Genomic DNA, 24298 nt, shown 5'->3' with positions numbered 1-24298 from the left:
ATGAATTTTCTGAAGAATCCTGTGAGACCCAGAAATCCTTGAACGGCTTTTACATTCTGAGGTGTTCCAAAGGAATTCACTGCTGATGTTTTCTCTTTTCCAGGGCATATTTGTCCACCTTCGATAATATGTCCCAGGAAATGAATTCGCCTCTGCATAAAGTTGCACTTCTTCCATTTTATTTTTAGACCAAATTCTGCAGCTCTCTTAAGTACCATTTCCGTCTTTTCCATGCATTCTTCTGGGGTAGCGGCATATACAATTATGTCATCCATATATAGCTGCATTATATTGGAATTGATTAGTTCTTGAAAAATAAATTGAACGAACCGTATAAACGCTGCTGGGGAATTCTTAAAACCAAAGGGCGCTTTGTTAAACTCGAATAAGCCTTCTCGGGTAACAAATGCTGTGTACGGCTTGCTGGCTTCTTCTACGGCCACATGAAAAAATCCGTTCTGTAAGTCCATGGTTGTAAACCATTTGGCACTCTGCAGTTTTTCAAGCACCTCCTCCATTATGGGTACCGGAAAACAATCCATCAGAACCATGGTGTTCAATTTTCTATAGTCCACGCAAACGCGTAGGGTACCATCCTTTTTCTTGACAACGACTATGCGACTGGCAACATTTGATGTAGATTTACGGACGATTGACTGCTCGACCCATTCCTCTACCTGCTTCTTTACAGCTATAGCTTCTTCTTCAGATAGTCGGGTGTGTCCATGGCGAAAGGGTTTAATCACGCCATCAGGAATAATTTTGAGTTCGACTGGACATTGCTTTATCTGCTTGGGTGGTGTTTCGTATGTTCTCTCTATCATGCGTTCAACGTCTTCTCGGTATTGTGGTGCAACTGTAAAAGAAGATTCTTCACAAATATTAAACATTTGGGAATACTCAACCGCTTGTTTTTTATCTGCTTCCAGGTCAAGAAAAGTATAGCCTTCTGCACTACAGATAAGACGAAACTTGCTGATAAAATCGTGTCCCACTATTCCATCGCAACTGAATTTAGAATCGTGGACGACTAAAACGTTGTGGCTTGCTTCCACCTGGTCGGTCTTGATTAATGCTCTGAAGCATCCAATCGGCTGTGTTGAGGCATTTCCCAAACCTCGCAATACTGTTGCAGTGCGGTTTAAATCAACATCTTTCATCTTCTTGAATATAGCTTCTTTAATTATGGTCACATCTGATCCTGTGTCCACCAGACAGTTGATGATAATCCCATTTATGATTACTGGCTTTGTTCGTGCACTATCAACGTGAATGCGCATGCTGTTTACTTTTTCCGGACACTTGCTTGAGATATGGCCCTCTTGATTACAGCTGAAACATTTGGTAGGAAGTGTACAATCCTTTCGTTTGTGTTCCCTCGAACCACAGTTGAAGCAGTGATCTGCTTTTACACCTTGTGTAATTTGCTTTGGTTTTGGTTGAATATTCGGCTTGTCAACAATATTCAGACTCTCGTAGATTTCGAATTCTTGCTTTAATTCCTTAAGAGTTTTACAACGGAGCATAGCACCCTTATACTCCTTTTTAATGTCGAGGCCGTTTACGATATGAGTTATCAAAGCAACTGTTTCAACTTCACCTAAGGCTGCTATTTTCTTCATTTGTAACAAATAGTCGTGTAGAGTTTCCTCCCTCTTCTTCTTCCTGTCTTGCAACTTTTTGTGAATAACGGCGCTATTATAGCTGCCTGAAAATTCTTCAATTAGTAACTCTTTGAGTTCAGTGTATCCACTGACACATTCAGATTCTAAGAAAAGTTCTGCTGATCCAATCATCTTACTTCTGGCTTGAACATATTTTTGTTTCTCCGAAAGTTCATATGCCTCGGCATTTTTCTCAAAAATTTCAAACCATTTTTTAATAGGAATTGATTTGCCATCACAGTCACTTACAACTTTTTCAAATTTTTCTGCAGCGATAATTACTTGCCCCTCTTGTTTAGATTTTGCCAACATGCTCTGGGTTAGAGTATTCATCATTTGTTCAAATTTCTCTTCGACTTTAGCACTAGCGTCTTTATTCTGCTTCTTTGCCTCTGCTTCTCCTACAGGCGCCAACTTTTGATCTTCTTCGTTCATTTTTTCTTTTCTGCTTTCGTCCTCGCTTTCGTTCTCTAGAATTGCTTGTATTTGGTCGGTGTTAAGTTTTTTATTTGTAGGTGGTGTACGTGTGAACATTCCGCGACAAGGCACTAACACCAGCAAACAACGACAATGTTCTAACGGCGCGACGGTAGTCGATTTTGCAGACGGCGCCACCGGTTAAAAGACAAATTTTGATTTTCGTTAGAAACGAATTTCACCACCTTTGCAATTTAATTGTTTTAAATTCCACAACAGCAAAACGACTTGAGTCTGTATGAGTTCAATCGATTTTTTCAACTTTCAATGCAGTAGACGTAGCCATAACTTTACAACTTTAAAGACTAAATCCACGCACACGACAATTTCAACTTTATCAGTTCTCTCTAGCAGCTTTCCCGACTTTTACCGACTTGTGTTCAAACAAAATCTGTACAACTGATTTTTCCAACTTTAAATGCAATAGATATAGCCACAACTTTACAACTTTTAAAGACTATACCCACGCACACAACAATGTCTTTTTTCTTTAAACAACTGCACCTTCATATAACCGATTTAGGACTGGACGAGCCCCCATGTAAGATTGTTTATTATTATTGTTTATTATTAATTTAATTATTAGTTTAATTCTAAATGCGGTAATTATATAAAGTATTCTTAGTTTGTGACCGAACGACTGCTGCTGAGAACTCGACTGACTGCCACGCTGACTTCCACACCACTGCTGCCTTGCGATCGTTCCTTCGATGACTGATTGTCGATAACTTCGATTTCCGACAATCATGTTGCTGCTCAACAGCGCTGCCAACCGGGTTGTTGCCAGCCTTCAGCCTTACTCCATGTTACATTTATGTGCTGATTTACACGAAAGGTGTTGACCCCTACATATCGTTTCCTCTTTGAATCAATTTCCAAATGTTGTATTTAGTAAAAGGTCATAGTTTTTTAGGTGCTCCCACCTTATCAATCTTATTGCTGCTTGCTCGTCTATATCTCTCTCCTCCTTCCGGCGAATAAGTAAGGGTTGCGGTACTTGCCTATATACATAGGTACTCGATTAACTAATTGCAATCGTCAATCGTTCGACAAACTTCGAATGCTATGGTCGAGTTCGTGTGGTAGTGCGATTGAGAAAATACAAAATTTTTCGAGCATATTAATAGAAAATATGAATATTATGGGCGTCACAGCTTTTTCCGTCTGGTGGGCGTGGCAAAAGTTTTATCTCCATATCAATGAGAACTGCCGAAACATAATAAATTGAATGAAAAATCTAAACATTCTTCAAAAGAGTGGGTTGTTTATAGGCGTTAGATTGGAAATGAAAGACTTAAAAAACTAAGATCAAGAATAAATATTCTAGTGACGTCTAATTTTAAAATCTGACTATTTGACATGACCTACACATTAATCAGAAGATTAAGACCGCCTCAACCTTTCTCACACTTTCATAAGCTAAGCAATGGGTATTCGATAGTCGCTTACCTTGACTACACCATTATCTCTTGTTTTATTTCATATCTTAATACACGCAGCGCGACTTCCGTCAGCACTAATAAAATATGTGTATATTATACTGATTTTAGCACTTATGTTTTGCACATGACCCAAAAATTCACAGATCAATCACAGCCGAATAGCAATAGGTCGTATTTTTAAATTTGTGTATTAATTCTGTGGGTTAGCTGGGCACAGCGATAAGAAAGTTTATGATAGGGTTACTAAGATGTCTTCTCCTAGAGGAATGAAGGAGTGTGTGTATGTACTGCAATATATTTGACTAACGCCCTTCCAGTCGTTGTAGACAGTGTTTACTTCGATGTTGTGGCGCATAATATATATTAATATTGTAGTGTCTGATAATACTGAGCATTTTTGTTTTCTCTCGGTAGGTCAAACAGAAGGACCTTAGCTATCCCACGGCAAACTAAGTCAGCACTAAATCAAAAATAAAACCTACCCCCTCAGTGTCCAGGAATCAGTGCACTCTTTGAATTGCGGCAGTGGCTACGTGAGAAGGCTGTTTTTCGAATTTATGCACTTTTCGCATGCCAAGTCTGAAGCCCGAGACGAAAAAGTTGGAAAGAACTCGCTGACGTCCACGGGTCGAGCGGAAGTAGTGGCCTATGATGGCTCAAACCTAAATCATGCGGCAAGAAAACGGAAGCGAGGGACCAACGCAGCTCGAGCCAGAGCATTGGGAATGACATGCGGACATCCGACATAGGTCAGAAGCTAGAAAGCAGCATGCTAAGCACTTGGGCCCTACCTCGACGTCTCGGACAACTCCCGACCCTGTCCATTGGCGGTATCAATTATGCAAATGGCAAATTTAACACCTTAGCAACGCGGCACATACGGCAGTGCAGTGCAGACGTACCTGGTTCGAATTGGGCGGCGAAGGACTCTAGCGACGTCATTGGCCATAAATCGTTGTACTGGAGTGCAGTGGGGCGACGTTGCGAGATCGGGAATAAATTTAAAGTACTTTGGTCCTGTGGCGGTATTTGGAAGTGCTGTGGCTGCTCGACGCTGGCTAACCTAACCGCGCTGTTTAACTTTACGCTGTTAAACTTGGTTCCGGAAATCACGGCAAAGTGGATTTTTCCGTGAAACATAAAAGCAAAGTTCGCTCTGTCAATTAATGCAAGCCCGACGTGGAGGCGGGCAAAGTCCAGGAGCACTTAATACTGCAGCGTTCGGGACGGACCTGCTGAACTGGACATGGGAGCAGGGCATAAATGGAGATGAAGTTGATTACGTGGTGAAATATTTTATGCGATTGCGAAAATGAAACACAAACGGCCAGCGGGCTATTAATTTATATGCACGTGCGAAAGCGAAAGAAAACCGCCCGAGTCTTAATACTTTTTCATAATACTCTGTCGCTTTGCTAGCATAAGCATTTGTTTTATTCCGCCCACACCCACATTTTCGACGAACTCCGCCAGCTGCTGCTGAGGTTTCAGGCTTTTCGTGTCCTGCTGAGCGCAGCACAAATGCCTTCGCTTATAATATTAAAATAGCCGGAAGCGGAAATTCAAAACGCCACTGCAGCAGCGTGTATCAGTACGTATGCATCCACACGGGCTGCGGGAAGTAGGGGCTTTTACATATTTGATTACGTAGGAGAACCTTAAGGAGGAACCCCTTGCATGTGGCAAAGTATTTATGAAAGTTGCACGCAGGCATTTCGATAAAAAAAAAAAACGTCCTGCAGCCCAGACGACTCCCAAGTCCAGTGAAGGCTCCGATCCTGAATGCAGCTTAAATAAGGAGTCCACACTACAGAAGCCACACGCCCAGAAGCCCAGAAGCCCAGAAGCCCGACAAGGCCTTTTGTTTATATGCCCTGCAACAAATTATGTGTGCAGAATGTCGAAGGCTTCCTGGCGAGTGGTTGAATTATGGCAGCTTGTTGGCATAACATGCACGTGCCTGTAAGGCAGTCGAGGCTAGAGGAAATCGCATATAATAAGGCGAAAAAAGGACGGTCGAGTTCAACGACTGGAAGTGGGAAGGACGGGCTTAGACGGATCCATTAAGAGTGTTTATTCAGTGCAACTCCGGTCTAAAGGCACAAACAGCTAGCCAAGGCCATTCCAAGTGACATGCCCGAACCATCTGACATAACATGACATTGATGCCTACCGAGGCAATTAGATTCCGCCCGGCTCTAAACTCATAGTATCCCATCTCTGGGTCCCCACCCTGGAGACCCTTATTAGACGAACCGCGTGTTCCAGTGTGCCATGGCTGTTGCCAGTGGGCTGTGTGTGTGTGGCATTACATGCAGCATGATGCAGCTTTAACATCCCGTTCATTAAGCCAGTTTTTTTTTAAGCCTTTCTACATATTTATGGAGGTGTAAAGTTTATATTGTATTATGTTAGGGTGTTGTTGATGGAATTAAAGATATTTAAGAATTTAACTGAAATTTGGGAGATATAGAAGGGAGGTATTTTAAGATACTTATGTGGTCTATTGTGCTGGGGAATCTGTGACTTCTTTTTGTGAATTAATAAGTTTTTTAAGAGTTTTACTTTGGAATGGAGAATGGATGGTTTACCATTTAAGAAGACTCTCTTATTTTCCGAGCTTTAATTGCAGAGTTATGCGTAGTTTTTAACAGCTTGAGGTAGATTTGGTTCTTAATAGGACTGAGCCAGAGTGTGTCACCAGTCATTAATTTGGTCAAAAATTTTATGATTTTGTTATGAGATTTATGTTTTTGTAATTGTACGTAGAGATAACTTTAATAAATGCGTTATAGGCAATAAGGCATAAAACAACACATATTCGAGAGCATCGAGAAATTAATGCCTAGGGGACAGAATTGATAGAAATTGATAGAAATCAAAACATTTTTCAAAAATTTGGGCATGACGGTTTTCGGCAGTTAGAGGTCATTAGGATGGGCGCGGCGACATGAGTAAGCTAACAAGCTCTTTTTGCACGCTTGATCTCAACTTTCTAGCTTTTATAGTTCCTTAGAACTCGACGTTCATAATATGGTCGGAAACTCTACGAAGAATGGGTAGAAAATGGGATTTATTAGTTTTGTCTTGATAATGAGAGGTTTTCCATTTAACATTAATTAATTAATTAAAGATAGAGTCAGTTCACATTCATTCAGGCCGCATACTTTTTACGGAATGTCGATTAAATTGTATGCATTTTGCTGGGTTACGTAATATGGTGCTAGCAAATTACTCAGCTCAAAAGCTGTGTTTGCTTTAACTCATTAATTATTCTACTCCTACCATTTTAGACCAACTCTTGCATAAGTGTCCGATCAGTCTTAAACAACAGGGACCCAAAGGGCTGGGGAAGAGTATGTGCGTCTAAGTGAATTACGGCACGGACGTGATGATGCACTTCTAGCCAAGCCCGATGATGATAACTTTTTTCAGCACTTGCTCTCAATACTCAAATGTGCAATAAAATATGTGAAAAAATATTTCTTCTGCTACTAGGATGGTCAGCTGGTAAATGGTTTTTGGCTTTACTTTATGAGGGCCTCCACGCCTCATCCCCACCCTTCTCACGAAGCTACCCGGCGTTCCTGCTCTCGACATCGTTTCTGCTGCTGTTACCACTTTTTATTTCCTCAATGCTCTGCACGGTTGCATCATCAATTATGCTTATCAAAACAGTGGAGGGCTAAACTTTTGCTGGCCAACTGCTGCCCGGGTGGGATTCCAGACACTCCGGCCCAGCCCCTACACGCCCATCCACGCCCCTTAACCGATGCCCTTCCCGATGACCCAACAACGGCTGCAAGTGATTTGAGTGCACTCGACAGGTAATAAATATGAAGTGCTAAACACGAGATATGCGCATTTTTCTGCCTGCGAAACTTTTGCCACAATGTGGCCAACTATATTGAAAAAGCTTTTAAACAATTGCCGTGGGCACGGGCGGGGCAACCATGGATTTAAAACAACTCGAAGTGCAAAAGGCAAATATAGATAAAAATGTCGACAGAGCGGTACAAGGTCAAATCCGCGATAGGGCTTTTGCTGAGCGGTTGGAGCTTAGTCCCGTACTTTCCAATCAATTAAAGGTGGTAGGGAAACACGGAACGCAGCGCGAGTGGCATGCATGTGTGGCACAGATTTGCAGAAATGCACAATAATTTCTAACATCAGTGGAAAACATGATGACTTACTGCTGTTGCTCAAAAAATAGAGTACACGTTCACCAGCTTGCACCTTGTGACCATGGAGCGTATGCGCAATTTGAATGATTGTTTTTCGTTCTGTTCGCTGTGTTGCTGTTTGCTCTAGCCACCTGGGATTGGCAAGTGTGTTGATTACAGTTATTGCAAGTATTTGCAAATTTATTGTGTGCACTTTAGTCCTTCAACTGTGATTAATGTGGCTTTACATTTTCCGAGTCGTTATTTCTCCCTAATGAATTAAAAAAAAGGAAACCTATAGTTGAGTGCCCCAAGGATATGTACGATTTCCACTTTTAGATAAATATATCTATTTCTTGTTTTATGATGCTGTATACCACTGTCAAATAGAAACTTTTACTCTACGAAACTTTAACCTGTTGTAGGCATATCGATAAAAATTTGCAACAACTTATTTAAATAAAAAAGTAAATAAAACGTATTAGAAAATTGTGGGCGTAAAAAAATGTTTTTGCACGTCTATAGAAATGGAAAAGACGAAAGATAAATGAAAAATCATAAAAACATTTCTCTAAAGTGTGGGCTTGGCAGTTTTGGGCGCTATGTTTGCTTTAGAATGGAAATGTCAACCTTCTTGTAATAACAAACTTACAATGGAAGTACGTCTCTGGAATCTTTGTTATATATCAGGCTTTCTAGCTTTAATAGCTTCTGATATCTAGACATTCTCATACAGACGGTCAGGACATGGTGATCCCGATCGGAAACCTGCCTTATACCTGTTACTTTTCAACGAAGCTATTTCACCCTGTATCCTTTCGTTTGTAAAGTTTGTGAAACTTTATAGGAAAGAAAGGTTCTAAGTATTTTTTAAGATCATTAAGAAATATTTTATCTGTAATTAACCACTGTAAAGTTAGACAAATTAAATATGAAAGTTAAATATATATATATGCTATATATATTTGTAAATTTACCATTGTATGTCCACAATACGTAAGATTGGAGGTATATTTATGTAGCAAATAGCTGAAAAACTAAAATATGTTTTTTTTTTCACGAACAGCCATGTCAACAGATTTCGTATGAAGCTCAGAATAAAACGAGCCTTTTTTCCTTTTTTCAGTTTAGCTTTACCTTTGCTGTTTTTAGTTAGTTATTTAGTTTTTTTGACAATGTATATTTTTTTCAGTGTTAATATAATAAAAATCATATAGATGGTATCATAGTCTCGTTTTACTTAATCATAAAATGTTTCAACTGGTATTTTTAATTTGATCAAAATTGGCTTTAACAGAAAACAACTATAGTAAAATTAACTTAAGCATAGGAGAATACTATAGTAGAGTTACCCGACTATCAGATGCCCGTTACTCATAATTCTTCTGGGATATCGATAGATATTGGGAAATAAAATGAGAAATGGGTGTGACAGTTTTTGTTCGTTTTGTAGGTGTAAGGAGGAGCGCGGTCAAAGCCAAATACTTAAACGAAGAAAAATTAAAGCATTTCAAAAGTGTGGGAGTGTCAGTTCTAGAACTTCAGTAAGCTTAGCGAAAAGTTTTTTAGCAGATCGATCAAAATTTATAAGAATAATAAAGATATGAAAAAATATCACAACGTTTTGCTAAAGTGTGGGCGTAGCAGTTTTAGGAGGTTTGGGGGCGTTGGAGTTGCTGTGGCAAAATGACTCGACAAGCTTGTGATGCGTCTATGTCTCTGGAAACTATATGTCTTATCTCAACCTTCTAGCTTCTATAGTTACTGAGATCTCGACGTTCAAACAGACGGAAAGGCGGAGTTTTATTGGTAAAGTTCCTTTCAGTTAGAATCCCAATGTGAAACTGATTTTACAAAATGCATTTTTTTTATAACTATGGCTTTTATCGGCGATAGCGACACGGGCAGCGATGATGGACTTTGGTCAGAAGATTTCTATTGTTGAAATCTGTGGCCTGATCTATACATCGCCAGGCTGCATCTTTTGTTTAATTAATTTGGATTGGTCAAAGCTTTTATGCTGACGAATGGGTTAGCATGCGGGACGCAAAGTTTAATAGTTTGAAAATTGTGTATATCTGCTGTCGACGGCAAAGGCGTAGATTTATGTTGTTGACAAATGGAATAATGGGTATATCGGGATATACAGGTAGGGTTTGGTGTCTAGGATATTTGCGTATTTGTTACTTATTTACTTTTATATAGTAAAAATATATATAGTAAAAGAATATTTTACTATATGGGTTACGGGTATGAAAAGCAAATAAAAATTATTACTATATTACCTATCCAAAGTGGGTTTTATGCCTCTGAATCCAGTAAATTAAATCGAATAAATTAGGTGTAGTGCTTGAAAAATAGTTCAATATTTTGTTGGCATGGGTATAGAAATTGGCAAGAAAACTGGTAAAATTAAAAAAAAAATAAATCATATTTAAAACTATATCGTAAAACTAAAAAATCGTTAGTGTCAATAAATGGAAAGGTAAGCGAATTAATGCTGAATTCGGAAAGAGCTGAATACGAGAGCTGTGGTGTCGGTAAATGTGGTTCCGTTTATCCTGTCAGCCATCAAACTTAATGCATCGTAAAATTCGATTATTTAATATTTTTTCACTTAGCCATATATTGATGTTGAGTCCTGAGCTTTTAAGCAAACAGGCGACCAAAAGCCTGAATTACAGCTGTCACCGTGTGGCTGAATGTGCTATGTGTGATGTACAGCGCATATGGGTGGGTGGTGGCACTCGCAGAATTTCAGTTCATCGGAGGCAGCAGGCTGGCGCTGAAATTAGACTTCCATATTTGGAGGGCGGGATCGAGACTTGGAGTTCCGTGCAAAACTTTTTAATCAAAACGGCAAATCGAAAATAAAAATGGCAAAGTTTTCAATCTCCCAAACGTCGAAGTCTTTCGACACACTCAACTCGGAGCTGTCAACAGCCAATTTCGCCCTCGCCCATTTGGCTGTCCCACTGAAGGAATGCGCCGTTGAGTTTCTGGTCTCGGTTCAGGCGCGCGCTTGAAGTGGCTTGGCAGGACTTTCTCGCCGTGTGTACACTATAATTTCTTGTTGAAAGTCTCCATTACTTTTGCAGTTCAATGTTTTACTTTTGAGCCTCCTCCCATTGACCCCGGTCCGCGTTGGCACTTGTGCATGGCAAATTTACCAGGGGTTCATTTGATTTGCCAAAAACTTTGGTGGCCACAAAAGTTTGCTCCTCGGGACTGGAGGCAGCGTTCAATGCATTTGATTTCACAAACACACTCGGAAAACTTTAGGGGAAGTTCGTGGCACGGGTTTTGGCGGGTGCCAAAGTGCAACATGTTCGCTGCGAAATGAAAGGCAAGGAGGCGCTGAATAAAATGTTGACAGAAAGTAAACTGCCGGTCTTGAGGAAAACGTCGGAAAATAATTGGCGCACCGCCCCAAAAAGATGGCAACTTCGTCAAATAGGCAGGCAATCTACTGTGTGTGTTGCGTCAACAATGGAGTCCAATTATGGCGTGTTGACGAGCAGCAGTCCCTACAATGGCCATCGATTCGGCATTTGTAGGGAAGTTTGCTGATTGATTGGCTATGGCCCCCGGTTGGATAACTTACCGGAATGCCTTCTCCAAGCCCTTATCGCCAAAGAGATAAATGAGAAGTGGATTGCATAGTTATTATTTAAATTACATTTATTTTTCAATGATAATCACTTGATTTATTTCAATGCATTCGTATTGTTAGCCACGCATTGCTGCTTTGGTATTTTTGTCGTCGACTTTATTTATTTGGATTTGTTCATATCTGTACTATTATTAAATTCATATTCGTCAAATTGTTGCAAGTTGAAATTTTACAGTTATTTGCTCGAGCACTTACATTGAAAACAATTGAATGATCCTATATGGGTTTTTGGTTTAGTTTTGCTGTTTCCACACCAAGAGTACAATAGCCTATCACCATTTTTCTTTGTTTTCGCTTGTGATTTTCATTAATTAACGAAGGGCCATAGCCGGTCATTCGATATACATATGTAAGTACAAAATATTTACAGTGGAAATGCTTAACAGTAAAAATCAACTAAATGCTTCGCTTAATACATTTTATTTCAATGGAATCGAATAACTTTAACCTTTAAATTGTCCAACGGGCTTTGGGCATACGCATACACATACAGACACTTTAAGGAGGGTGTGGAATCGCTTAGTATTTTTGTTTTATCAATAGTTTATTAATGATTAAGCTACGATTTTAGGTTTGCTGTGGGTTCGCTCTAATGAATCTATTCAAACTTCAAATGGTATCCCTTACAGTTTGTTCGCTTGTTTCTTTGTGTGTGCTTGTTTCTTTTTTTGTTTGTTTGTTTCTTTGTTTGTTTGTAAATTACGTACCGACGACACTGAACGAATGACAGTTACTTGGCCGGCCAGCTCTGGCAACACATCAATTTGAACTGGAGCGGATCCTCTATACTCGTATTGTAATCTATCGTAAGTGCAGCCTGCAGCCGATATGGAGCCAGCCTAAGTATATTGAACAGTCAAGAGTTGTACATAATTCTTTACGTAGATTTTGGTTTCATAATTGAGGTGTCTCAGCTCGGCTTAGCACAAAGACTGGAATACCCCAAACACTGGATACTGCGGCACTTTGTTCCCGGCCAGTGCCAGGTCAGAAGTCGCGTATGATGTGGAGAATTTAATTATATTACCATGCTAGATATCTGCTTGTAAAGTAATTATTTTCAATTTTGCGATTTGGCAGACTGATGAATGTACACTATCCATTGTTCGACATTATGGCTAAGGTTTGCCCCGACCCGCTCGACTTTCTCCTGTGTGCTTTTGCAATTAATTACAGCTTGATTTTGACAGTTTCGAAGCCCATAAAGTGTTCGCACACTCGTACACCTCATTTCCGTCCAGCTCGCCATCCTCTTTCCGTCCACGGGCCCAGGGTTGTATGGGCAATAAGGGTAATGTGGGTAGTATTGCACATTTTCAGTCAGCTGTGTGCCTTGTGGTTGGAGCTGCATGATTTCCTTTTTATTTACACAATTTGAATAAATTTTCCAGCACACTCCGTGCAGCCCTTGTGAGTGCGTGTGAGTGGTGTGCCATTTGCAATAAAATGTATGTACAAACTTAATAACATAATTAATTAATAAGGGTTGATGCTGTCGTTTTTATGCTCGTTAACGTTAATATCGCCCCTGTTCTGTATGCCCCATTTTGGCTTTTGGGCTGGACGTGCCCGATGCATTTTGTTTAGTTTTCAATTAGCCATTAGTAACAGTTATAATATCGTTTTAATGCCTTTCTGTTCATAAACCGATTCGTATATATGTACCTTATTAAATGGACTTAATTTGGCTACTTATGCAATTTCCGCTCACAGTAAACATTTTTGGGTCGCAAAGCATTGATCTTGGCCGAACGAACAAAGGCATGTAAAATAAGTTTAAGCACCGAAATCAATCAGTGAAATTGCACTACACATATACATAACATTACATCGATGGCGGTAAATGAGGAGTCTGTGGAAATCTAACCGAGCGATAACTCGTAAAAAGAAACTCACATACTCTGAAGTCCTTAAACATACTGTACAAAATCAATGGGAAGAAGGTTATTAACATAACCAATTTTCATCCAAACCGGTGTGGATGGATGTACGGGTAACTGTCTGGCACACAAACAAGTCGAGTACACAGCGACGATTGGTTTAACATGATTTTTACACTTGAGTGCGCATCTCTTACTGAGCTTAGCTTAGCAATTATCCTAGACTGGGGTTATTCAGTTATTAACTGTGTTTCGGCTGCCGTAGTTTTAGCACTGAAATAGCTTAAATAGGATTTCCTTGTTGCCGTCCTTCCGTTCGCCTCGTCAGCCAGCAGGTCCGCTTAGGTCAGGAAGATATGTCTAATGGGGTCGGAGTTCAGGACTTGCACATCACTGCAGATTAGATATCAGCTTGGACCACTCACCTCACAACAACCGTGTTCAGCAGGAGACAGGGCGCCAGCATCGACCTAAATATGTGCGTCAGGCGATCGGCCGAGGAGGTCTTCCGCCGCGAGATTGCCGCCATATTGTCGCCTGCAGGTGGCATAAAATGGTGGGATAAATTTGCAATTTGAAATTTGAATTTGAATTTGAATTTGAGTTAGAGCCAGAGTTCGCTTAGCGACAGACGGGCGAATGCAATTATGTGCACCAACAACCGAGCTGTGCAGTTCCATTTTGCCCGCCCGCCGCATTTCCCATTTTCATTTTAATAAGCTGCAGGCTGCGCCATTTGCATACTTTCATTTACACGTCTTATCGTTATTATCAAAAAGCGTGCCATGTCTATTTAAATGCTAAAATTACAAGGAACGCAGCTTGGTGAAGCAACAAGAGTGCCGAGGGCTAATTGTCTATGATGGGCAACAAAACATCTGCATTGATTTAAACTAAATATCACGGACGCTTGGTTTGAGGAATTCACCGTAAAATATCAGAATGTTTTGTTTTAGTCCTTAAATAAATATTGCCAATGAGCAAAATAACAACACATTTTTAAACAAATTCAGAGCATGTTAAAGTAATAAATAAAACTATTATCGAATTCATCATTCCCCTTTTTGACAAAAAAGTACGTTATTTTAATATTAAGAAATTTGAAAAATAAACAGATCTCGCTTATATAAGTATATTCTAAAACAACCTAATAAAAGTAAAATGAACAGTACCATTTTTAAATCGGAAAATTGAAATTTATAATTGCAAAAAAAACTATATTTTAGTCAGTCTTAAGTGAGTTTCTTATTTTCTGATTTTCGTCATCATGTGAATGCAGACATTGATTACTGACCAAAATATTCGCAGTAAATAATTGATTTGTTAAGTATAAAAGAAACCCGAATTTGGAAATGCCTGGCACTTCTGACTCTTCACAGAAAAGTAGATAGGTATTTCATACCTTTCGAAACGAAGACGTATATGCTCGCCGGCTCCGTGTTGCTGGCCGAGCAGGTGTAGTTGCCGGAGTCCGTGACCTGCGGTTCCCGGATGATCAGGCGGCTCTGAGTGCGGGGTCCCGGGGTCGTCTCAATGGTTATGTCGCGCCGGGAGTCGACGTAGTTGATCAGGCGATCGTTCTTTTGCCAGTATACGTACTGCGGTGGTGTAGGACTCTGTGGCAAGGAAGTGATGGGGTAACCGGAGTTGGGACTTTTAAGCTCACTTCTCGACTTACCTTCTCAATAATGCAAACTAAATTGATTGTTGAGCCCATGTCGACATGCAGCTCGCCGGAGCCCAGAATGAATGCCTCTGGAACAACCACTTGAAGATTCACAAAGTGGGAAATGATGCCAGTCGGTGTCGAGACCTGTGTGTTGGTGTTTGATTTTATGGCGGATGGTCCGGGGGAGCGTTGAACGAAAGCGACGGGAGTGGAAAGAGCAAGAGCAAGTGTGGCCATTGAGTGCGATTGGTATTCGTAATCAACTTGAATCTTAATGCTTCAGCAAACTGCGAGCAGGAATTACTTTCCTCCCAGCTAGTTCCGAAAAATCGTTGCGAGTGCAAGAAATGTTGCACTCATTGAAATGCAAATCAAACAATTTCAATTTGGCACGCAAAAAAGAAACAAAACGAACGGATTCTATTCTATATAAGTGGAGCGCTTTCTACACGTCCCAGCTCGGAGCTCATCTCCAAAATATCCGGCAGGCAGCGATTTCAACTGCAGTTTCTCCGGATCCGCTGCCGCAATGGAGTAGGAAAATAACCATTTCGGCATATTTGCATGCAGCTCTCGTTTGCTGCTCAGCTTCATAGTCCATATTCTGTATTCCGTATTCCGTACTCCGAGGTCCTTAGTCCGCAGTCCGTTGTCCGAAGACAGGAGTCCGGAGGGGACATCGCCCGACCCACTGACTCTGAGCCTGACTCGGTGACTGACTGGTTTGTTCTGGCATGCGGCTTCTCATATTGAAATTGCATGCAAACAATTTTGAAATTGAAGCTACGTTTCTGAAATTGCACCACGCTCCCCTGCCCATCATCCATCTAGTCAAAGCAGGGCGAATGGCACTTGTGCTGCTGCACAAACAGAGTTGCTGTCAAGTGTCCATTTCAGCAGTGTCTAACTTTGTTGCTTTTCGGTTAGTTGTCTCCCCTTTCCCGAGTCCCCCTCTAAGCTGTTTTTCTTTTCTTCTCCCCGACCCCGCACGACCGTGCACCTTCCCTATTTGCATTCTCATGACTTTCGGGCTTACTTGTAAATTACTTCGTGAGGTGGAAGACCTTGGTTCTATGGTACTTGCAGGGACCCGTATGTGTCGGGGTCCGGTTTATCTGGACCCGTTTTCTGGGTCCAAATTTGTCGCAGCCTGCCGGCTGACGCTCACACGCCCAGGCGGACTCGTCAATGTCACCGCCACTATCCCAATCCCAATCCCACTCCCAATCGGACTGATACGAATACGCACTGACATTCGCATTGGAAGCTTCACCGTTAAAGAGACTTCGGTCAGAGCAGAAGGCCGCGAGCAGTGGTCTTAAATCGAACCTTTGCATACACAACTTCATTTCCATTTTACAATTAAATCATGCGCAGGCGAACAAATCGACATGACGTAAAATCAGCGAAAAGCCAAAGCCCGAAAACCTCAATACAACGTTCTTGTTGAGGGAAACGCAGGGACGCGAAACGAGAGCATATGCAAATGGACTTTAGTTTATTTCAACTGCGCCTCATGCATAAAATATGGAGCCATCATTCCCGGCCGGCCGCCCAATCCGACTCCCATGTCCACCCGCGCCCATTGCCACGCCCATGCCCATACCCCCGCCCATTCCCATTCCCACTTACCTGGCACTCGTACATGCCGTGATCCCGGCGCTGCACAAACTTTATCTGCAGCGTCCACATGTTGGAGCCGGGCGTGTGCAGTATGGCGAAACGCTCGTCGTTGGTGTAGAGCTGGGCCCCCGACGACAGGATGTGCCAGTCCCGGCGGCGGATCCAAGATATTTGGTTCTGTTGACGAAAGCCCGAGCGGGCGCGTTATTAACGAGCGGACTAATTGGTAATCGAGTACTACACACACGGATAATTAATAGCACTGCAAGTAGGCAGCACAGACAGATCAGCTCATGCAATTAGCGAAACATGCGAATATTACTCGAAAAGTAATTAAAAAATACTCAAAAGCCCCACGCTGAAACCAGGTGGTGGTTTACATCACCAATGTCCGTGCCGCGTTGACTTTTCGCAGGGCTGTTGTGGGTGGTTTGGGGGAAAGCTGGTTGGATTAAATTACGACATTGGTTTACAAGTGGATAAGCTATTTTTAATGTCCCTGGCAGGTGCAGACTCACAAAGAAAAATACTTTTAATAGAGGCAATTCCAGAAAATGCTTAAATAAACTAAAAGTGCCAAGGCCACCGAAAATAAAGAATCAATTGAAGTTCTACATAATTTTAACGCTTTTTTAATTGAAACAACAAACACTTTATTCGGGTTTATTTCGGTCAAATGATTACGGTAATTGATCTTTTTTCTACATATTAAATCGAGAAAATAAAACTTAAAGTTGAAAATACGTGGTACTTGTACATACATATTACTATCGAACTGATGGCTAGATATGCCATCATATCATATGTTATCACAAACATGAATTTGCTAAAAAAAATATATTTAAAAGGGTACGATGGTTTCTTCTACCTATCGTATTTTGAACTATCCTCAAGACCAGACAAGAAGACACTTATCTACCCATGCTCTAATTGTATATGAAAAAACTGGGTTATACCAAATAAAAGCAGTTTATGATCTAAAACAATTAAACTATGATTCCTTTCCTAATACAGCCCATTCTTACTTTTACTTTTGAGAAAGTTGAATGCAGATATTCTTGAAACTGAAAGACTAGACTGGTCCTAATATTGATCTCTTTACTGGGTTGCAAACTTCTGGCTGAAATCGAAATACCCTCTGAACGGATGTAAAAGGAGTCGTAATTAATGCTGGTCAAATTGAAACAAAGTTTCGCGGTCTAATATAATAATATTTCAGAGTAGTCACAGCCCGGCGGTGTGCGAGGAACTTGGTTGCTAACCACACCGAATGTCAAACATTGTGTACTGAAATTGTCATCCAACCAAACGTTTCCTTTCAACTACAAATTAAGCTCTTGCTCTGCTGTTGTTCGTGCTCGACTGCTTAACAAATTAGACTTTTGCGTGCCGCTTTCAGCAAAGAGGCAAATGAAAATGCCATATAATTAGACAGAAGAATGAAATGGGAATGAAAACGAAAACGAAAACGCAAACGCAAATGGGAAAAATGGGAAATGGTGCAAAATATCTCAAATACGATATGCACATAGAATTGCAGAAGCAGCTGTGCTCGCAGCAGATCCTGTCCATCATCATGCGCTGGGCTCGAATGGAATTCAATTTTGCTGCCACTAAACAAAGCGCTTTTCCATGCAAGGCATGCGGAATGGGATTAGGGGGACTTGGGGTTTCGGGTTTCGGGTTTCGGACTTCGGGCTTAGATGTGGGACGTGGGGTATGCGACACGGGACAATTCAGGATGGGTCATTGTGATTTCGGCAAGCTGAGGGACAGGGCGTGCACATTGAAGAGAACAGAACCGAACAGAATAGAACAGAACAGAGGAATGTCATCGCCGTCGCCGACAGCGTGGTTCGACGAGGTACAATTAGAAAGACAAAAACAAACCCAATTTACACCCACTCTGTCCACACCGGAGACCTTGCAGACCAGAAAGGCGGTCCCACCCAGCTGGACTGTGGTGTTGTGCGCCATCAGCTTTTGGAGCAGGAAGAATCGCAGAATGGTGGCAGGAAGAAACAGAGCGAGAGAGAAAGAACACAAGACAAAAAGTTAAAAGTTCATTTTTTACGATGCCGAAAGAGGTGGTTTAAAAAGCGAAACGCGTCCAAGTCGCACAATTAGTCAGCAAAACAGTGCCAGCCCAGGATCCATGACCCGGACCGAGCAGCACGAGCAGCACTTCAGAGGCAGAGCTGCTTGGGCTCAAGGACAGGGACGCGAAGAGGTTGACTGGGTGTTGGTTGTGGGTGGCCGTGGTCCGGGCGTCTGGTGGTTGCGGCGCGCCTGCTATTTGAATAATTAGATTCGAAGCCAGCGCGAATGAATTATAAATAAGCACTAAAGATTAATTAGTGCCGGCAATGGAGTCCAGATCACATCGGACTCGTACCCGCCGTGCTGGTAATTAGTGTTGTACGGAGAAAGTGGTCCGAATGATTCGCCTTGGGTAATGCTGCATTTTTCGGATACGGGCAGGGCACACTATTTTGCTGACTGGAGAATCGGGTGTCGGAGCAACTGCACTTGCTGGCGATTCAATTTAAATTTGATTTCGAATAGCACTTTATTAAATCCGGCCGGACGGAGAAAGAGCGCAATCTGTCAATGGGACTTACCTCGCTGTCTTCAAACATTGGACTGTCGCTCGAGTCGAGATTATTATCCAATTTTGAGTCGCCATTTATACCGCCGCGCATCCATAGCTTCTTCCAATCGTTATCTGTGAGTATTGACTTTTGATCTGCAATCAAAAAATAGCAGCCACGAGCGTTAGACAAAACCAATTGCAGAGTGGAAAGTGCAGTCGCAAATTGTGTTAAGGTCCGGTTCTTGTTTCCTCTCTTCCCTGCCACCCACCAAATCCGATTGATGCGATTCGAATGTAATCAGCACAAGTGTCCGGGGTGCTGCAGCTGCAAATGAATGTGATTGGCCCCGCAGCAAGGACAATCCAATTCCCAAGCAGGTCAAGATACTTACTTTCGCGCTTTTCTAAGCCTACCGAAGTGTGCAGTAAAGCGGTTGATTTATGTTTGGCTTTGCTATCCATTACCAATCATGCGTGAGTCGAACTCCACATCTATCTATATCTATACATATATCTATCTATATATCTATCTATCTATCTATCTATCTATAAAAAAAAAGCGTACGAACTTTCAAACATGTAAAGTATAGCTTTTTCGTACATATAACACTTTTAGAGCTGCGTAAATCATAAAAATTTATTCGTTGTTTTGGGACTTGAACTTGGAAGAGCGCAACAGTAGAGCCAAACTAATCATAATCATTGGACCTGACTAAAGTATTCGGTAGTTAAACCAAGCTTCACCACAGTTTATATGGAAACTTAATGAAGGGATAGAGGGAGGAAAACAGATAAGTTGGCCCTCTTCACAGGTAAGATTTAATTTCTTGAGAAGCTCTTGCTTCCAAACTTAGAAAATAATATTTGCTAAAAGCTTCTGCAACTAAAATCCGTATGCCATCATTGCTTACGATCAGCGAAGTGGCAATTAATATGCCGGCTCTGGGATTATTAAGAATTCACCGAGGCTTCCTTTCGTATTTTAAATTTAATCAGAGCAACTACGGTCCCCGTCTGCCTTTTGCTCTAATTAGGAAACTTTGATTGCCCGGGCAACGTGGTCGAGTAGTGCAGCTGACCGTTTGGCATCCAAAATTAAATTTACGCAAGACTGCGCAACGGTTTTTAATATTTTTTTATGCTGCGTGCTCGAGACCCGCTTGGCAGAAACCAGCCGAAGGCAGGTCGTCTACTATTGACTCACTGGGTGCTCAAGGGTTGTGTGTGCTTGGCTGTGAAAGTGAGTGCCCTCTGGAAAGGAATTTATCCAATCAATCAGACAGCGTAGCCCGTAGCTCTACGAGGGACTCCTTAGCCTCGGCGGCTTGCAATTTGTTGTGCTAAAAATCGAGAGGGGGATCAAAACAGCGCAAAGCAGCGCGAAACGCGCCGTGTCGTTGGCCAAATCGCCCACCTCCGGCTGTCGGCCATAAAACACAGCGGAGCGAGCTTTCACTTTTATTGCCTCGTAAATTTTTATAGTTCATACTTTAGGCATGCGTATGCAATGCCGCAGTTGTACGGTATCTGTGAGTGTACTGCTCCTGCTCCTGCGTGTGTGAGGGTCATGTCGGGCCGTATATGTGTTGGGATTGTCCTTTGTGCGCCACCATGTTATTTATGTGACCAAAGTCCGCAGTGACGTCAAGGCCCGCTGCATTGATTTCGAATTTGTTCTGATTGACCGAATTCGAGCTTATTTATTTCGTCATCAGATATATCCACAGTTATGATTTGACTAGCACAATGAGCAGGACAATGGTCAAAACACACAAGAAGGTAATGACAAAAACGAGCTTCGAGCTTTATCGTTTTTATGGTGGTTTCTGAATGAGTGACAACCAGATGGCCTTTCGTCGGGACTCATCCGTGGTACAAATTTGGTAATATCGACAAGCTTTCCGTTTTACAGTGGGTATATAATTGAGAAACACACTTCTTGTTCAAGCATAAAAACGGTTATTAAAATAAAATCACCTTCTTCCTCCTACAATCAATGCTATACCAATTCAAATACTGGGCTTCAATTTAGAAAAGTTGCCAGAAGGAAAAATTAAAAAAGGTGAAGTGTATATCTATATATATATAAATTTTAATGCTATACCGTTGGGCTTTCATATAAAATAGAACCAAAAAAAAAGCTCAATTAACAGCTTGAAAATGTCGTAAATAAAAATAAAGTAACATTAATATAACTCAAATTTGTCTTATAAGCGCTTTCTATGGAGCCAAAAGTGTGGGAGTGTATATACATATAAAACCGAAATGTTTTCAATCTGCGAAATTGGTTAACTATTCCAACGTCTTGGTATTAGGTACTACAACAATTTGCGGTTATGTTCGGAATTCAAAAACCCATCTGCATTTGAAAAAGAAATGATTTCGAATTATTACATTTAAGAGCCACCATATTTTTAGTTTATTATACCTATACGGCTTATACATATATGTAATTCAGGTCGATATAGTTTCTTCAATGCTAAAAAATAAAGTTCATAGATTCAGGATCGGCCAATATGGATCCATCTGATTTTCGGGTATTACCCAGCGTTCTATATTCGAAAGAGCTACGAATACCGGTGTTCAGTTCGAAAGGAATATACCCTCAAACCATCGCTTCCGGGGTATACAAATCAAGGGCAGACAATGGCGAGGCCACTTGACCCAAGTCGATTGAAGGCGGCTTTATGACGGGTCAGGTTGGTTTTGGTGGTGAAAAGATAGAAAGCGAAAATGTTTGTACACACACACACTCACATTATTTATTCCTGCTTTTGTATGCATGGCAGGCCTCCACACACAGGCCAAGTGGAAATATATTGGGCAAGTTAAGAGGAATTTAAATGCTCAGCTCAGCCCGAGACACAAAGCCAACTGCTCAGAAACTAAGGTCATGTGTGGGAGTGGAGGGGTGAAGGCCGAGCGCGATAATAGTGAGAAAACACGCACTGCTAATAAAATGGCTCGGGCCGCGTATTCCGACGCATCCCATTCGGCGAGGCGGTACGTGCGCATGTCAGCTGCCTGCGGCTTAGGCGTGTGAATTATATTATGCCTGGAAGTAGGCAACAGTAATAAAACTTCGCAAGAAGCGATAGGAAACGGACCCCGGCAGTGGGGCTTTCAGTTAGAAATCCATTTCTGGGCTAACCGGACGCCGCAACAAAAGTGGCTAAAACGGGCCATATATAAGTTTTCGTTTCGTTCGTCGCATATTTCATTCCCCCTCCTTCTCCGCCGCCTATGCCCCTGTCCCTGCGCCTGCTAAAAAGCGATAAATAATGAAGTCAGCAAGTGCGGCTGGCATTCTCGCATGTTTATTATTTATAATAAATATTTCTTGTCAATCTCTCGACCGACGCCCACCCCCACGTCCACGCCGCTTAAGTTGTATGGCCCACAGTCACGACACATTGGTTATTGTCCTTGTTGTCGACGATGTTTTTGTTGTGACTGTTGCTGTTGCTATTGCTATTGCTGTTCCTGCGCACTTGCCATGCTTCAAATTATTATTTATCTGTCCCAGCCCTGTCAGCAGTCAGAGTCGAGCCTTTGTTCGCAAGCTCCGCGCGACGTATACGTAATATTTTAATACCCCACCAATATGTTTGCAGCGGGCCTGCTAGTGTGCGAGTGTTAATCCCTAAATCTGCTTAAGTCGACGCTCTTTGCCCGCCAGCCCGAGTGCCGAAGTGCTTAGCTGTTTTTAAGCCCTTTCCCCCCGTTGGCCCCCGTGGCCCGACTGATGTAGCCCGTAACCCATAACCCATAACCCGTGTCCCATAACCCATAGCCCAAGACCCGGTCTCAGCTCGCAGGTGAAAGATCTCGCCAGGTTTTACACACGGCCCACGAGCTTAATTTTAAAACCGCTAAGCAAATTTGCAAAAAAGCTGACTGCGTGGGAAGTGTCTTCCTTAGCCACCCAGCTTCAAACTCATTTGCACTTGAGCCCGGGAACGAGTGTGTGGGGAAGCCAGGTGAAAGGCATCCGTTTGTGCCTCGTTTGTGCTTGATAATGTGCGTGCGGAGGAGCGACCTTGAGCGGAGCGTACCACCTACACATGGACAGACCGACATATATGTTTGCTGAGCCGCCTGCCATTCACTGCCAAAATAATATTTTGGCCGTGCTCTGCGCTGCCAACGAAGCCGGAAAAATGTAGCTGTGGAAGCCCCTCACCCGGATGAATAGGATAGTGTTATCAGTAGGTGATACTTTCGGTCTCTCCCTGCAGAACCCGACTCGCTTCCAAGTAGAGACTTGCAAAAATCTGGCCCTGAAATTAACCCCAAAGTTACTGGCTTCGTCACTCCACTCCACCTTGTAAATTTCACCTGCGCCGACGCTTTCGCTCTTCTCCGCAAATACCGCGCATATTTTCACACGCCACGTCACACTTTCTGTGCAATTTAAAAGTCAATTTTAAAAGTTTTCCCCGACAACGATTTTCAAGCCACAAGTCGTCGCCATAAATTTTCAATTTTTGCACTGTCACACGAGCCCCGTTTGTTTTCGCCGCGCCAAGTGTCCACCCCACTTGCCTCGTCAGGTTGCGTAATGAGCGGACCGCGCGCTTTGATAAGGTGTCGTCGTGGGTGGCGTGGCTTGCTAGGTAATTTATGCGTAACGCGTTTGGCCGGGGGGGGGGGGGGCGGTAAAAAAAATAGGACCAAACAACGAGGCAAACGGCGCGACTTCGACTTTTCGTGGCGCCTCAGGTCAAACCAAAGCCGCAAGGGCAGCAACTGCGCCGTTCCCATCAACAAGGTGGGTCGCCCTTGGCGCTAATCTCTCCCCTGTGTATTTTTCATTATCCTTATTATTTGTGAATGTTACGTGTTGGCCATAACTTAGGCGCTCTAACAATGCGTATACGTGCCGGTCGCAACTGTCAGGCGGAAGGAGGCGGACTTGGGGGCGTCGGGGCGGTCTCTTAGGGTGTGGATCGCCGCCTATTTTAAGTGAATTAGCGGAAGGTTAAATCGCAATGCTCCGCGGATGGGTCATTAAATGGCTTGCATAGAGTATCCGAAGGCCTTAAGTTACTTGACTGCATTTGGATAATTGCTCAAGGCCTCCCCATTGCCATTCATACATCCCTCGTGCTCCT

At 42.2% G+C, this 24298-nt stretch overlaps 1 protein-coding gene across 3 annotated transcripts in view, besides 4 other annotated features; it reads right to left on the bottom strand.

Moving 5' to 3' along the window:
• Window positions 1-2952: part of a mobile genetic element that runs on past the window's edge.
• Window positions 2953-6456: 3504 nt separating this feature from the next.
• Window positions 6457-6614: a mobile genetic element.
• Window positions 6615-8254: 1640 nt separating this feature from the next.
• Window positions 8255-8371: a mobile genetic element.
• Window positions 8372-9076: 705 nt separating this feature from the next.
• Window positions 9077-9538: a mobile genetic element.
• A 1913-nt stretch (window positions 9539-11451) lies between these two features.
• dpr12 (defective proboscis extension response 12) overlaps window positions 11452-24298 on the bottom strand; it is a 56120-nt gene continuing 43273 nt past the window's right edge. Inside the window, exons 4-10 of one of the 3 annotated variants that reach the window (NM_144205.5) lie at window positions 19213-19337; window positions 18482-18571; window positions 16601-16768; window positions 14978-15112; window positions 14702-14915; window positions 13725-13836; window positions 12094-13659 (exon numbers count right to left, since the gene is read on the bottom strand). In NM_144205.5, coding sequence (NP_652462.3) covers window positions 13641-13659; window positions 13725-13836; window positions 14702-14915; window positions 14978-15112; window positions 16601-16768; window positions 18482-18571; window positions 19213-19337 — 863 coding nt within the window. In that variant the 3' untranslated portion in view covers window positions 12094-13640. Of the gene's footprint in view, window positions 13660-13724; window positions 13837-14701; window positions 14916-14977; window positions 15113-16600; window positions 16769-18481; window positions 18572-19212; window positions 19338-24298 lie in introns of all 3 variants that reach the window. The other 2 variants (NM_001273787.1, NM_136342.2) reach the window with 2 other exon arrangements.

Source organism: Drosophila melanogaster, chromosome 2R (assembly GCF_000001215.4).
Source record: "Drosophila melanogaster chromosome 2R".
Classification (NCBI taxonomy): domain Eukaryota; kingdom Metazoa; phylum Arthropoda; class Insecta; order Diptera; family Drosophilidae; genus Drosophila; species Drosophila melanogaster.
Note: the sequence above shows the minus strand (reverse complement) of the source record. Positions and strands in the feature narration are given on the sequence as shown.